Here is a 16,263-nt window from a genome sequence, read left to right on the forward strand (position 1 = left end):
TGATTTAGAAAGACAGAAAAAAAAAATTCTAAGAATTTCTTCAATGTTTTTTCTTCAATAAATCCCTGTAGCGACACAGTTTCCCGTGCTTGTGTTTTTTGTTTTTAATAAATCCGTTTATAAATTCAAGTGTTTTCGTTAAAGTAAATGGGAATTGTCTTATTATCATATTATAAATATACTCGCTGAAATAAACAATAATATAAAAATATTACTGAAAAATGTATCTATTAAAATTAATAGATACAAAGGGAAAAATGTGAGTTTCCATAACAAATATAAACTTTAATCATAATAAATTATAATTCAAAACAATATTTTTACTGACAAGTTTGTTGAAAAGTTATTTTAACTTAATTAGTTTCGTTGTAAGTAATTAATTTAGATTTTTGGTTAAAGAAGATTCAAAACTAGAAGGAAAAATACCACTAAAAGATAATTAAAAAACACAAGTTTTTAGAATTAAAAAAAATAGTTTACTTCTTTTTAATAGATTTCATATGTGAAATGATCCGTGGTATAAAACTTTTTAAGTAGAATTCCTTGTTAATATTTTTTGGAATGCCAAATTGTGAACTATTCCTTCAATCATAACGTGTACCTTTGGCCGCGCAGCTTCTTCCAATGTAAGAACTCTTCAAAACTGCAACTAACTCTACCGTAAGATGGATTGGCTTAGAAGCAGCTTTTCTAGGAGTTCAAGGAATAGCAAAACCCCAAATACCCAAACACAGTCTAACTCCAAACTGCAGGATCAACAACGAGAAGAAAGCGTATATGGGATTACCGAGGAACTCATCAACCACGTCAAGTCCTTCACCGTCGACACATTTAAGAATTTCCCTCTCAAAGGTTTCCCTCCAATGTTCATACCCTAATTGAACAAAAATTGTGTGATTACGGGGCCCATTTTTTTAATTTTCAATTTTCGTAATTTTTCTTGCCTGTTTTACCATTCACCACAGTTGATGTAAATTTCTTTAATTGTCACACTAAGTAATCGTGATTATTGGTTGCTTGGAATTGGCAGCTGTAGCTTCGTATAATTCTCAGGGAAACCCAATGTTGTTGTAGTGTTATTTTTGAGTTATCTATTGTTTTATATTTGAAAAAAAAAAGTCTTCTTTTGTTCAATTTTGTTTTTTGGTTGCAGATGAAGATGAAGGCAGTTATTGGGAAGAAACTGAATCTTCTTCAAGCAAAATTCGAAAGGATCTCTCCGATTGGCAAGAGAGACATGCAATCCTCGTTCTATCAAGAGTCAAGGTTTGTCTTTAACTATTCTTGTTTATTTGTGATGTTGAACACTTGAAGTATTAAACAGTAAAACTACTTGTGCTCGTTTGTAGAAATAGAGGATTTTTCCTTCATTGGTATCCCAAATATTGCAAGGTTGATGACACTCCTTAATCTAATCTATAAAATCATGTATTTTGTATTTGTTTGCTTGCATGACATTGCCTAGTATCCATGCCGTTGATTAGTAGTCTTTTTTTCTTTTTCTGATGATTGAGTGGCCTATTCGAAGTGTAATCAAGTGGCCCCACTTAAAGGAGCAAAGCTCTGTCTGATCATGTTTCTTCTTTTCACGAAGGGAAACTATATTAGGAATAGACAATGACAACAAAAGTTGTATTCCACTAGATGATGTCTGTGGTGGTGAGTGGTCCATGTTAAGGATTTCAACTAGTTACATTGAAGGTCGAGTTTCTGGAAAAATCCTCGTTTTTCCCTAGCTTGGAACCATCATTTATGAGACCATAGTCTTTGTACAAATAGACTATTTTCCCATGTTGGCTTTAAAATATTATGGCAGTCGTGGATCCTGCCAATCAACTTAAGGCCTTTCGGGCACAAATGTTGATATTAAAAGAATCAGACATGGTGTGATGCAAAATGTTTGTAGAGGTCTTGTCTGATGCCATGTTGGATTGGTTTAGCACTTTGCCCGGCAGGAATGTATCCTTACTCGTGGAATTGTCTAGTTTGTTCTTTAATCAGTTCGATGTGAATAAAGTAAAACCTCTCAAAATAGGAGATTTGTTTGACATCAAGTAGCAAAGTGGTGAGCCTTTAAAGGACTGCATGGCTAGATAAGGAAATGTTAATGGATGTGTTTGTAAGGACTCCGAGCAAGCCCATTCAGCAAATCACTTATATAGCGAAAGGTGGAGACTCGTAGCTGAGGTAGTGATGTCCCCCCAAAAGAACAATGAACGGCTTAAGCCTACGACCTCCAAAAAGGCTCCCAGTCGTGTTTCAACTTGATATTGAGGATGCATTTCTCCATGGAGATCTTGAAAGAAGGTCTATATGAAACGACCTCTTGAATTTGTTGCTTAGGGGGAGTTGTCTAATAAGGTCTGTCATATTTGTAGGTTCTTTTATGGGCCTTAAGCAATCACCTTGTGGATTATTTGGTAATATTTTGTTTGTCATTCAACAACTCGGAATAATACAAAGTGAAGCTGATCATTCACTATTGAACTTCAATTCTCTCCAAGCTTACCAGTTTTGGACTGTCAAGCTAAATTATTTCACTGTGACTTGCCCTAACATTCCCTTTGCAATAAGCATAGTAAGTCAAGTTTTGAGTAGTCCTTGTCAAGAGACCATTGAAATGTGGTTGTACAAATACTAAGATATATTAAGAAATCTCTTGGCAAAGGCTTTAATTATAAAGATAAGGGGAATACTCAAATTATTGGGTATTTTGATTTTGACTAGGTGACTCAACTAGTGATAAATGTTCAACTTCAGGGTACTTCTTGTTTGGGGGATAATTTAATATCTATGAAAAACAAGAAAAAAAAATGTTGTGGCATGATCAAGTGCAAAATATATGGCAATGACTTTAGCCATTTGTGAGCTCATGGCTAAAGGAACCTATCAAAGAGTTTAAATTTGAAGATTCTCAAATGCATCTTGTATTTGACAACGAGGTAGCATTACACATTGCTTCTAATCCTATCTTTCATGAATGAACCAAACATGTTGATGTGGGTTGTCGTTTCATAATGGAAAAACTGGACTCTAGAGATATCATTACTAGATTAGTCAATTCTAATGAACAACTGATCGACATATTCACCAAATCTCTCTGAGAGGGCCAAGGATCCATCACATTTGCAATAAGCTGAGCACATGACTTACACGCACCAACTTGAGGGTGAGTATTATGATTACAAAAATAAGAGTCATATCTTTATAGTTACAAATATCAAGATCATATCTTTATAATAAGAAATATCAAGATTGTATCTATATTATTCTAAGGTCATATTCTTATTATTAGAGGATGTCACATGTTCTTTATTAATTTTATTGATTTAGTTTTCTCAATGTAAATAAACCAGTCATGTTGTCACAGAAAGAGACGTTTTCAGCTTAATGCTTCTCTTTGTCTTTAAGCTTAACAGTTTGTTCTTTTTTCTCATGCTTTCCAATGTGTGGACAACTAACATTGTGGTGCTAAGTAATTTTATTTGGGTAACAACTATCAAGGGAAAAACGTCTCATGACTTTGGCATCTGAAAAAGTTCATGATGTATTAGATAATGGAGGACATAAGAAGCATGGAACTTGAGAAAATCTTAAGAATTTGTCATGCCTATAATGATTTTTTCTTAAGAATACATGACTGTAAATATAACAAGAATGAAGATTTGGAAGAATGAAGCAATCTTGTACTCATAAATTATATGGCGTGTGTTTTGTTTTTTAATGTTCCTATCATTTATTCCTTTTGTGTCTCTATGTGTTAGGTTTCTGTAATCGAAAACCTAATTCCCTTCTCTCGCAAATCACAACAAGAACACAAAGCAGAAGAATGAATGAAACATATTGATTTATTTGCACATTAACAATATCAAAAGTCAATGTACAAGTATGGATGTAAGTGTGGACGTAAGTATGGGTAACTATGGGAGCCTAATCCCCCTCCTCAGGCCAATGCCCTGACTGTACGAGTAAAATATAACCTAACCTAAAAGACTGACAATTATTCTATTTATAATAGGTTCCTCCCACAAACCGTTATTACAGTTGTGCTTTCCATTGTTCAACGCTCCCATTAAACCGAACGGCCCCCACCCCTTAACCGTTCGACATTCGCCTCATGCTCCCACTGCATGTGGCCGCTTGGCCCCTACTGCCTGTAGCCGTTCGGCTCCTTCCCCATCACCCTTAATCGTTCGGTTCTGTCCTCCCTCATATACTAGCCGTTCGGCTCCTTCCCCATCACCCTTAACCACTCGGTTCTTTCCTCTCTCATATACTAGCCGTTCGACTCCTTCCCCGTCACCCTTAACTGTTCGGTTCTATACTTTCTAGCCCCTATCACTATGTTTCTTCTATCATTGAAAATATTTTAACCAGCAACAAATAACAAGCAAACAAGAAGTGATACTTTTCCTTGTAGATCTATGTTGACCGGAGAATGCACCAAGTAAATTTCCAATTTCTAATTTCTAAGACCAAAGACTTTAGTTCAATATTCAACCAAAACATTAACAGGATATGATAGGGAAGCACCTAGCTGCATATCTGAATGAAGAAACTAACTTATTCACCAATAAATCCTCTGTCTTGTAATCTCCTATATTTGTTGTTGCTCATCTCTTCAAGGGGGTTGCACTTTATCTGGTGTGAAGGGGGACGGGAAATGTCTTTTTAACCTTGTACTCCTTTATCTCTTCAGGAATTCATATTTCCTTTTACACCTGTAATTTTTTAATTTTGGTACTATTTGTTATTACCAAGTCGATCTTATGAATGCTAACGCTGATAAATTATAGTTAGATTATGTTAGGGTATAAGGTGGGAGATAATGATAAGGGTTGGGAGGTAATGAGAAGGAGAAGAAAGGTAGGAGGGAAGTGAGGCCGAACAGTATTGACCATAATGGCTGAACGATGGAAGCATGGAGAGGTAAGGCCAAACGGTGACAACGGGGGGCGACCAGGACGAACGGTGGGAGGTAGGAAGCGACCAGGCCGAACGGTGGGAGGCTTGGAGCGACCAGGCCGAACGGCGGGAGGCATGAAGCGACCAGGCCGAACGGTGGGAAGCAGAGAAGGACCTGAGCCGAACGGTTGAAGAATCACCATCTTAACTGTGCAACGGTTAGGGGGGCGAGAGCTAATTACAGTAAAAGGAGCCAAAATAGGAGAGAATATTCAATATAAGTTAATTAGAGTAAATAAATATATATCCTAGGAAAATATTCAATATAAGATATTTATAATTAAGGATATATGCTAGGATAATATACGGGGGGATATTTATATTAAATATAGAGATATTTATATTAAATGCAGATATATTCTAGGGAAATATTTAGTAAGAGATGGAGCGGGAAATAATTAGTATAAATAAAGCTAGAGTCTAGGGTTAAGGGTATGCTTTTGATTTGTGAGTTTTGTAAAGGAAGTTATGCTCCACAATAGTTGACGGAGGTTATGCTCCCAATTATTGTTTGTTTTCTATTTGATTCAGTTATTCTTATCAATAAAAGAGATTCATTCATCTATTATCATTTGTTTATTGTTCTATCACGTGTGTGAGAGTGTGAAAGGTTGTATTTGGCTAGTTTAGGTACTCAGGTACGTAACAGATTATCTCTATCACACTTTCCTGACAGAACTAAGTGATTGTTTTTCTGCTACCTGGCAATTTTTGTTCACTATTATGAATGGTCCAGTGTAAATAATTAAACTAGAACCGAGGAAAATAGAATGAAAATTGAATAAATTTCTTTCACCTATGGTTGTTGGTTGTAAATGCTGTAGTCAATTAAGACGATTGTGTGCAAAATTAAGCCAATTTAGATTTAGCAGCTGTAAACATGATAAATTATTAATGCAACATTATACAGGATGTGCATGAGTCTTAAGTTAGTGAAATAAGCTATGAAAGCACCTTGGTGAAGACTTTTACTAGTTGGAGCCTCGTAAGAACATTTGTAGTAGCTAAAAGACCACCACTGTCTAACTTTTCTTGAATAAAGTTCGTCAATCTCTCTTTGTTTTCTCCTGTCTTGTCCTGTTGAGTTGGATTATGGACAATTCTAATAGTTGAACTGTTGTCGCAAAGGCTCATTGCTGCCTCTCATACTTTGCTTTGAGGTCATCAAGAATAATCTTCATCTTATAATCCTCCACACATGTTGCGTTGCATAGCTCTAAATTTTTCTTGTGCTCTAGATTGAACATCTAGTTACAATATCCAGAAGTGACTTTCCTATCGACGACTGACTTGAAACAGTCTGCATCTGTATATATCTCGATGGAGGACAATGTTCTTGCTATACTGAATATCGATTTCCCTAGACTTGCCTTCAAATATTGGAGGATCCTATCAACTGCCTATTGTTTCCTTTCTTGGGGTCATGTATAAAATTACAGACCACACTACCAACATAGGCAGATAGAAGATTAGTATATACAACTTGCTACATATGATACCTTATAGATATCTTCCTTTCCTCAAGGCAATTGCATGATTTCTGTAACTTTTTTCAATTTTATTTTCACGGGCACTTACCTCTGGGTTAACACATTAACCCCCTATTTAACTATTTAATATCCTAATTGTACTAACCATCCCTCATTCTTATACGTACACGTGACTGCACAAATATTTGAAAGCTAAATTTTTATATACTTTCCTGTTTAGAGAATATTTTATTTAAGAAATTAAATGAAAAGAGTATTGTCTATTTCTATGCTTGATACATTACAATCGAGTCACAGTTACCAGAGTTCTTGTGGGTATATCAAAAGGAATTTATATGGAAATTTCAGAGTCCCTAAACATATTGTCATCTTTGATTAGGTTACTGTATGTATATTGATGTTCCAAAGTCATTAATTTTTCTTTTTTATTTGTCGATAGCTATTAGTGCTAGGCACCAACAAAGACTTCAATTTATTGTCACACATTATATGCTATGGATAAACTTCTCACAAGATGTTTTCTCATAGGTATATACATACATATATACATATACATATACGCATATACATATCACATAAATGTGTATATACATAAATACATACATACATATATGATAGAATAGAAATTATTCTCCTGTAATTAAGCCAATTGTTTTCCTATATATCACAAGTCTCTATGATCCAGACTTCACCTCCTTGTGTTTGATAGTCATGCACCTCTTCTCTTTTAGACACCGCCGCACGCTCCAGGGCTCTCCTTGCTTCCAATTGTCATTGCTCCTTTCATCTCCACCAACAACCTGCTTCTGCACCTTCACTCTCTTTCTTCAACCACTCGCAGGCTACCCTTCCTCTTCTAGCAGCTACGATCCACCCCTCCCTTCATTCTCCTATCCACACGTCATCCCCTGGCCCAACAACCCTACACTGTCACCTGACAGCCCAACCACTACCTCTTTTCTTTGTCGTTCACTTGTGCCCCACTGTTGACCCCATGTATTCAACCAACTTCGATCCTGGCTCCTCACCAGTCATTGTGGTTCCTATGCCAAAGTCCTACTCGGGTAAACCTAAATTTCACATCAATAATATCAAAAGAAGCATCCCTTTTGTGTTGGACATGGAGAAGGACCATTATGATGTGAGTTTAACTTTTTGAAACTCATGCTCGGGTTATCAGAGTTCTTCATCATATTATCCCTCGACTTGGGAAGGAACGTCTGGCTCCAATTGATGTTGGTCATGAGCAGTCGACAACACTTAATTCTACTGTACATCAGTGGATCTATTCTATCATCTCTTTTGATCTCACCGCTAATGTCATGGAGAAAGGCTCCACGACTATGGCTAATTGGAATTGTTTAGGATTTAGGTCAACCATAATTCCCATGTTGCTTTAGAGCAGGTTTCTCTTCCACTCTCATTGATGACTTTTCGAATTTTTTGCATATTGTCAATGTCTCAAACAACTCTCTGATTAGTTGACGAATGTTGGTGCTCCTGTTAGTAGTCATTGTTTGGTATCATATCTGGTCTCTGGTTTGTCTGAGCCCTTTCATGGTGTAGTCAGCCAGATTTGTCAAAGCAACCCTTTCTATGTAAACGGGCTAAAGTAGGTTTTTAAGGCTAAATGTTACTTTTAGTCTTTCATGTTGGTATTCTTACGCTGAGTTTTAAAACTCCCGATTTGGTACTTAATGCTTTCGAAAAGGTTCATTTTTATTCTCATTACCTATAAAGTTAAATATGTTATTAGAGTTAGCTAAGGTGTCCTTTATCAGAGTTTTAAAAGTCTCCATTTGGTACTTTATGTTTTTAAAAAGGTTCATTTAGATAATTTCTGATTTAAAAAAGTTTCATTTTGGTCATGTTTAATTAAAACGTTAAATAGGTTAATAGATACGTTTGTAAACTTTGTTAATCTATTTAACATTTTTGTTAAAAAAACTAAAATAATATTTAATTGACTCTTTTAAAACTTATTGTACCAAAACGAAAAAAAAATGTCAAAATATGAAGAACTAAAAGTAAGATTTTGTTGTTTTTTGACAATCTGTGGTGGCAGTGTTGATGGCTTATATTACTAACTTTTGATTTGACTTTATTCAAAACAATATTAATATATATAATCTTATAGTTGGATGAGGGAAGGATAAACAAAGCCATTCAATTAGTACCCATAAATAATTATGATTTTTGTTATATTCCAGGAAATATCTCAATTGAGATATGCACTGTGTCCACGCCATTTGAAGGAAAATCAATTCTGGAAAATTTACTTTAAGCTTACCAGAAGCCATGTTCTCGAGTAAGTCATACAAATTCTTGCAAATTCTTCTATGATTATTTGCAAATGAGTAAAACTGAATTACTCTGAAGTTTTGACTACTTATTTTGTAGATAGTAGCTGCATTGAGAATTTTGCTATCTTTGTTCCACTCTACCCCATATTTTGTGCATGCACACATTCACAATGCCTATCACGTATTCATGGATACCAAATTAACAAAAAGAGGGGGTAAAATGTCCAATTCATGCTTTTTGATTAAATATGACTCCCTTCATTGCTGCTAATCAGATATGAGCTTCGGCACATAAAACATGAGAAATTGAAGCGGATGGCAATGGAAGATGAGAAATCTTCAGTTAACAACTCGTATGAAGTTGAAATGGCAGAGGCAAAGGATATCAACTTTGTTGAGCCTCTACCACCCGCTGAATGAAAACTCTGATATTTGTTGATGGAATGAATATAACAGGTACTAAACTATTAACTTGTTTAGCATTGAAGGGTCTTTAATAAATAGTGTTGCAAGTTTGAAATGGCATTTCTTCAGCTGATATTAACATATTGTTCTGAAGTTAGTCTTCTGCCAATTTGTATTTTTTGACATTGCTCCTTGATTCCTAACATAATTTTACTGACTGATAGTGCGAAATCCTTGGAAACTTCTGATGATGGTTCTTTGTTATGGAGGCAAGCTATTTCTTTAACTTCAAGTTTCAGATACCAGACAATCAAATCAAGGATCTGAAAAATTGACAAATGAATCACGGATGATACCGAATTTGACATAGTCTATGTTTCTGATGTCTCCTCATTCTTTTCCAAGATGATATAAGTACAAAATGTATTTGGATGGATGAAGTTATAACCACTTTGCCTATGATGTTAATGTTCAATATAAATGTCAAATTGTCTTTTTATAATGTTTATTTAGAGCTTCAACAATTGTCTAGTGTTGTGACGTTGAGATCATAAAATTATTCCAGGAAATAGTTTCTTCAAACTGCTCTTAACAATATATTCTTGATGAACCAATATTAGAGTTTTTTTTTTCAAATTTTATTGGCAATGTGAGTTAGTATTTGTTAATGGGAGAAATTGAATCCACAATCTCTCTCTCCCTCCTTTTCCAAATCCATCACACCAATTTTATATTTTTCAAGTGATTTTCAAGTGTTAGTGGGGAAAGTTCAACTCAATTTCTCTCACCTTTCCTTTTAATTTTACCATCAAACCAATCTTATATCTCCATTAGAGGTTCTTATTGATCGGGAAGGATATTTACATATGGATTTTTTTTCTAATGTAAAGGTTTTGCATTTAGATTATTGGCAAAACATGTTGGGAGTTGTCCATATAACACTTCCACTTTGGATTGGTGGTTTGGGTGTGTATATAAACCCATCATCTTACCCTCGTCATCAACATATATGTTGTACGATATGGAGGGTGTGTTTTTTATTTATGCGTGATGGTTCATATAGGAAAGGTACAAAATATTTAAAGAATACAAGAATGTGATAAAATGAAATGAAGGAAAGCTTTCCTATCCTATTACTATTATATGGTTTATACAATGGAGAATGTTGTTGCTCAAGAGTCACAATTGTTATAGAATAAAGCAACAACCACTGGAAGGAAGAAGAAATCCCTAGGGACCAGGGATAACGGGATAATTCACACATTTCAATCATTTTTTTTTTCAATCCTCATATATTTATTTATTACACCAAATGTAGTCCTTCAGTGGAGTTAGTTATTTTTTTTTGGTTTGCATTCCTCTTGTTTTCTTTTGTCATTTGTCCTATTCGTCAATCTTGAAGGTATGATAGTCACATGGAAGAAGTACAATTCCCACAAGAAATGTTGGTTTCATCTAATCCTTTTATTGGACTAATACTTGAGGGACATGTTGCTGTTTCTAATGATGGTTCAAGATTGCATAATCTCACTTGGTTAGATTATATAGAACCCAACTCAATAGACATGTATGGTATTGCAATGTATTTTTGATCATGAACACCTTTAATAGCTTCAATATGGTATTTCTATGCAATTGGTCCTACTTTTTTTGCTCTTTTGGAAAAGGTCCATTATCGCAGACTCAACTTCTAATTTTTTCGAAGGGCCACTGATTCCTTCGTCGTATATGGCTGCAATTTGACAAAAGCCATATCTCCCACTTTGAACTGTAAAGGCACACTTTTCTTATCAACGTACTCTAATGTTTGAGCTTCCAATAAATTGTTCTTCAATTGGCTAAGGACAAAGTCACGTTGTGACAATTCCTGCAGTAAGGTAGGGTCTATAGTCTAGTGTATACTTTGATAAAGCAGGTAGGTCATGATGATAACCTGCAACAAATTGTAGTATTATACCAGTACGTAGCCCAGGAGAACAATCTTAATGGATGTCTCAACCACTTGCTGAGCGGAATAATTAGTTTTAAAAGGAGCAAAATATTCATATTTGGTCAATTTGTCAATAAGAATGAAAGAGGCAATAAAACTATGAAATCCATAACCGAATCTTCCCTAAATTTGTTACATATTTGGAAGTGGTTGAAGCAACCCCATATGTAGAGAAGCTGAAGCTTTTGTTGACAAGTCACATTGTTGATCAAAGTTTTTAATATCATTGTGCATGCCATGCCAAAAGAATTGGGCAAAAATTATAGTCTTAGGGCGTGCAATACCTGAATGACCTCCAACAGGAGAGTTATGATATTCATGTAATGTCTACTGAACCAATCTTTGTGGGAATAACCAATATAACAACTCGTCAAGCACTGAATAATTGGGATTGTGTGTGCCTTGGATGCATAATCTCATTAGCTTAAATGAAGTTGGATAAGAACGAAGAGTGGCTCTCAATTCTTGGATGATAGTCAAATTTGGTTGAGAGAAAGCCATGAAAAACATACGATATTACAAATCGACAACAAGATTATCTTTGTTAGGTTTGTATTCTATAGTGAAATCATACCCCAAAAATTTATGCAACCAAGCTTCTTGTTCTAGTGTTTGAATAACTTGATTTGTCAGACATTTTAAACTCTTTTGGTCAGTTCTGATAACACATTCATGTCAACAAACGGTGCCTAAATTTTGCTATAGTTTCAGTGATAACATAAAATTCTCGAGTATGTGCGTTCTACATTTCTGCACTATGGAGTCAATTGCTTTGAAAAGAAGGAAAATGAATGATGATCTTGGCTTAAAATGGCAATAATAATTATCCCTGGGAATCGGTTTCCAAAATAAAGGACCTGGGAAAGTTTGGAAGAATCAAGACAGTTGCTTGAGTAATTCTTTAAATTTTGAAAATGCAAAAATGGCATTGTAATCCAACTTAAAATTTGATTCTTAAGAAAATTGATTATGGGGCCAATACATGAACAACCTTGACCAACCCCGAAGAAAATTACTTGTACCATGCTTTAATCCATAACTACAACTTTTTCAGAAATTGTATGACCTAAGTAATTACCACTTTGAACCACAACAAAAATTTAGAAAGCTTTGCAAATAAATGATTTTGGCCCCCATAATTGGAAAAGTTCTCCCCAATGTTGTAAAAACATTGTGGTAAGAAATATAAGGGCCAAAAGAAATAGATGATGAGCAAGGCGTAGCTGAATGAACTTGTCAAAGTTACCGCAATCCAACAATATTTGTACTATGATACTATTAGTAAATTCCTGAAATGTCATATTGCCCAACCAAAAGGACATGATATTCTAATGGGATGCACAATTATCAAAAGAAGGTGGATCAAGTAATTTAGGGTTTGATTGTAGATCATATCCATAATGAGTTCATGAAGGGGTCACAAATAAATTTAGAACTTTTAGGCTTCTTAATTTCTTTTCTTGTAATTTAGATTAAGGAAAAACGGATGTCGACATCCGTTTTACCTTAAACGGATGTTGACATCCGTTGAAAGGTTACGTTCTTTATTCTAGGGTTTTATTTGAAGGTTTATTTGAATACGCACCTGGAGGATGCAACACACGCACTGCACCACGAGAGCGTCACTGCACCACGAGAGCGTCACTGCACCACGAGAGGGAGACTGCTTGATAATTCTTTCCACCACCACCAACCTTTGCAACTTGTAGTATCTCACAGCGACGAAAGAAAGAGAGGAAGAAATATAATGTTAAAATGAAAGAAAAGTATTTTACCCATGTACGACGGGGGACTAGAACAGGTTATCAGTGGAATAGGTTGTGAATGGGTAAAATTAAAAAATAATAACCCTAAAAATAAAATTTTACTTAGGGGCAAAATAGTAAATGGGAGGTGGAGGGAAAAAGGTGTGGTGGTGGAGGTAACAACACCCTTTAGATTTCTTTTTTTTAATTTCTTGTATTAGGCCTTTATTGAGTCTTATATTTTTGTTTTCTATACATTTTTGTAATCACAGACTCCTTAGACATTAGTTTTTATTAGTTTTTTTTTTATAAATGGCTTATTAGATGAGCCTTAGACATTAGAGATTGCCTTTAAGTTCATTAGAAGTTTTGAATTCTTATTTTTGAATTTTCAACACAAAGCGATGAAGTTTCCTTGACTTCTCAATTCAGATCGTGACATCTTGAACGTGTTAGTCTTAATTGTGTCATTTTTTTCGTCTTGTTTTTATCTCTTTTTTAATTTTTTTAGTCATTTAGTGGAAACTATTGGTATCAATCTGTTCTTTCTAATCCAAAGTTATATTTTTGTCAAGATGATGTGACAATTTTTATTAGAAGAACTGAATCATTGTAATCTAGTGGTGCATAATTGTAATTGGTGGCCCAAAATTCTTAAGCAACTTGACTCAACTGAATTGGTTTTAAGTGACACTAATTTTCTCTCAATGGTTGATTCATTGAATTGATAACTTTATTCAAACAGGTTAAGTAGTTGCAGTGATTGAATTTGATGTGAAGAAATTAAGCAGCTGTGTCAATTTGATTAAATCAAGCATCCAACTGAAATTGTTTGGATTGAAAATTAATTTCCGCGAAGTAAAGGTGAATAACTTGTTTAAATTTAAACTTTCTAGATCATAATTTGAGTTTCTATCCTAAGTTCTTTTTATTTATGTCTTTCTTTTATATTCTAACTTTGATTTGAATCGTATGTTGATTAGTTCCTCTGAGTTCTTAATCTTTTAATTCTATTTGTGAGGTATAGTGTTATAAGGTAAACTGTTAAAAAACCTTCGATTGTTTAAGATTGAATTTTGAGATTACAAATTAAGAACTATGTATTAATATCTATGTTTTTAGAATTTCTTTAAATGAGTTGAAGTCTTGAGAAATTAAAAGTACAAACTAAGCAAACTACTTAAGAGTGGGTGGATGCTTATTTAGCTTTCATTAATCTCAAGTATAATAAGAAAATTAAAAAAAAAAAATCCTTGTGTATATGTTTTATAATTATTTTGAGACATACATTTGTTTTTAATTGAGTTTTTGTTGCATGTTCAAATGAGTTTCATTACTTTGATTAGCATTGATTCATTTCTTACAATTTTATGTTTTTAATCGTTTCCATTGTTTTGTTTTACACGTAATGATAATTCTATACATTTTTTAGTTTGCTTTTGTATTTTAAAGTGCTTTTCTTTTTAACATTCTTAATTTTGTATTATTTCAGTTTGTCTTTAAAATTTACCAATTTTATTTTCTTAAATTTAGGCTTATTAAAAGAAGCTTAAATCCATGAATAAATATGTCAAAACGATTCAAAATCTCTGCGTTAATTTGACTTACCACATATTTGGATTAGACTAGATTGAAAAATTAAAAAAAAAATTATTATTATGGATTTAAACAGGTTAAGCTCACTTAATCTACGAGTTTTTTTATGGACTAAATATAATTATTTATATTTATATAATGAAACACTTAAGTACTCCAATTCATTTTAAAAAAAAAATGTTAAATTTACCCGTCATAAAGTCACATATATATAATGTGTAAACGTATTGATTTAAATTTGCTACCTTATAACCATTCACGATTTAAATTATGGCATCTTTAACGCCTGCTTCAATTGAGCAAATGCAGATGGATGAATATTGCTCATTGCATCATTAAAATAAAATTCTCCATGAATATCATTACCCCTTTGTTCACTTGAATGGATTTAGGGAAGAGTGATTGAGTGGATTTGAGAGGATTTGAAGATAATTTTTGTTGTTGTTTATTTGAGTGGATTTGGAGGTAAGTGAGACTGGATTTGAAAGTAAAATTTGTGAGAATTAGTGTAAGATTTGATTGACGTGACAGATTAAAAAAATTTACTTCAAAATTAGCTCTCACTTACCTCTAAATACACTCAAATAAACAACAACAAAATTTATCTTCAAATCCTCTCAAATTCATTCAATCACTCTTTTCCAAATTCATTCAAGTGAACAAAGCCTAATGTTTGTAGATTTACCTTTAGAACTAAGGTTTTGAAAAGTAGGTTATTGACATATAAGAGCTGCAACACATGGATCCCATGAAACAGGATGCAATCAATGGTTATGTGTTACAATCATGCATATCAATTTTTCGTGTCTATCAAATGACAATATCAACATAATTAATTGATTTATCTGAATGTTAACCCAATTTTTAAAAAGGTATAAAATGGTCATCCCATTAAAATAAGATGATGAATTGATGAATAACTCCTTCAAATTTGAGTTAAATAACATATATTTTTTATATTTTTCTGTATATTTTCCATATTTAAGTTCATTGTATTTACCTCCATTTCTTGATATTATTGTGATTAGGTAAATTTCAATATTCAAATATTATCATATTATTAGAATATATTTTTTGGAAACTAAATTTGGGATTAACATATAGTTTTTTTTGGAAACTGAATTTGGTGGTAACAGTTACATATTTGTAACTGATTTTGTTATGTTTTGTTTTTTTGTTTTTTCTTTTTTTAAAGGTTATTTATATACATGCTTGTAGTACATTTAATCAAATTTTTTAATGTGATAATAATATCACACGTATTTTATTATTAAGATGATATCAGAGGTTATTTTTTATCTTTTCTCATACTATGATGTTAGAATAATATAGTAACTTTCACACTAATCTCTCAAATATTTTTTTTCTTCCCTTTAAGGAAAACCTTACTCCAAATTTGTCGTCCAATAAAGATGGTGTTTCTAATTCACATATTTTCCATGAAGGTCATATGACAAATGTCATTATGTTGCACAACGACGTGGTAATAATTATGGAGGAAGAAATTTTCATGGTAATAAATTTAGCACTTGAAAGCACCAATCACAATGTGGATAATGTTATTTTAAGCATGGTTTTCCATGAGAATTCTAAGAGAAGTTTACCTACATGCCTAACAATGTTGCACCTGATCTTCTTTCTAACTCTTTTACAATTAATGCCTCTAACCTTCTTAAGATCACACGACCAACGTCTAGTTTTACTAAAAAGCACTATCATGACATATCTCTTTTGCAACAATACAAATCTCCTGACCATACAACAAATTT

General features: G+C 33.4%; 1 protein-coding gene across 1 annotated transcript; it reads left to right on the plus strand.

Annotated features, from left to right (window-relative positions):
• The first annotated feature begins 548 nt into the window (after window positions 1-548).
• On the plus strand, window positions 549-9,671 carry LOC124825753 (BSD domain-containing protein). The gene is made up of 5 exons (XM_088102378.1): window positions 549-852; window positions 1,154-1,266; window positions 8,666-8,763; window positions 9,034-9,214; window positions 9,388-9,671. Exons 1-4 carry the CDS (start codon window positions 666-668, stop codon window positions 9,176-9,178), a joined length of 543 nt encoding a protein of 180 aa, XP_087958504.1. The 5' UTR covers window positions 549-665; the 3' UTR covers window positions 9,179-9,214; window positions 9,388-9,671.
• The last annotated feature ends 6,592 nt before the right edge of the window (window positions 9,672-16,263 follow it).

This window comes from Vigna umbellata, chromosome 11 (genome assembly GCF_029865625.1).
Source record: "Vigna umbellata cultivar VRB3 chromosome 11, Vumbellata_1.0, whole genome shotgun sequence".
Classification (NCBI taxonomy): Eukaryota; Viridiplantae; Streptophyta; class Magnoliopsida; order Fabales; family Fabaceae; genus Vigna; species Vigna umbellata.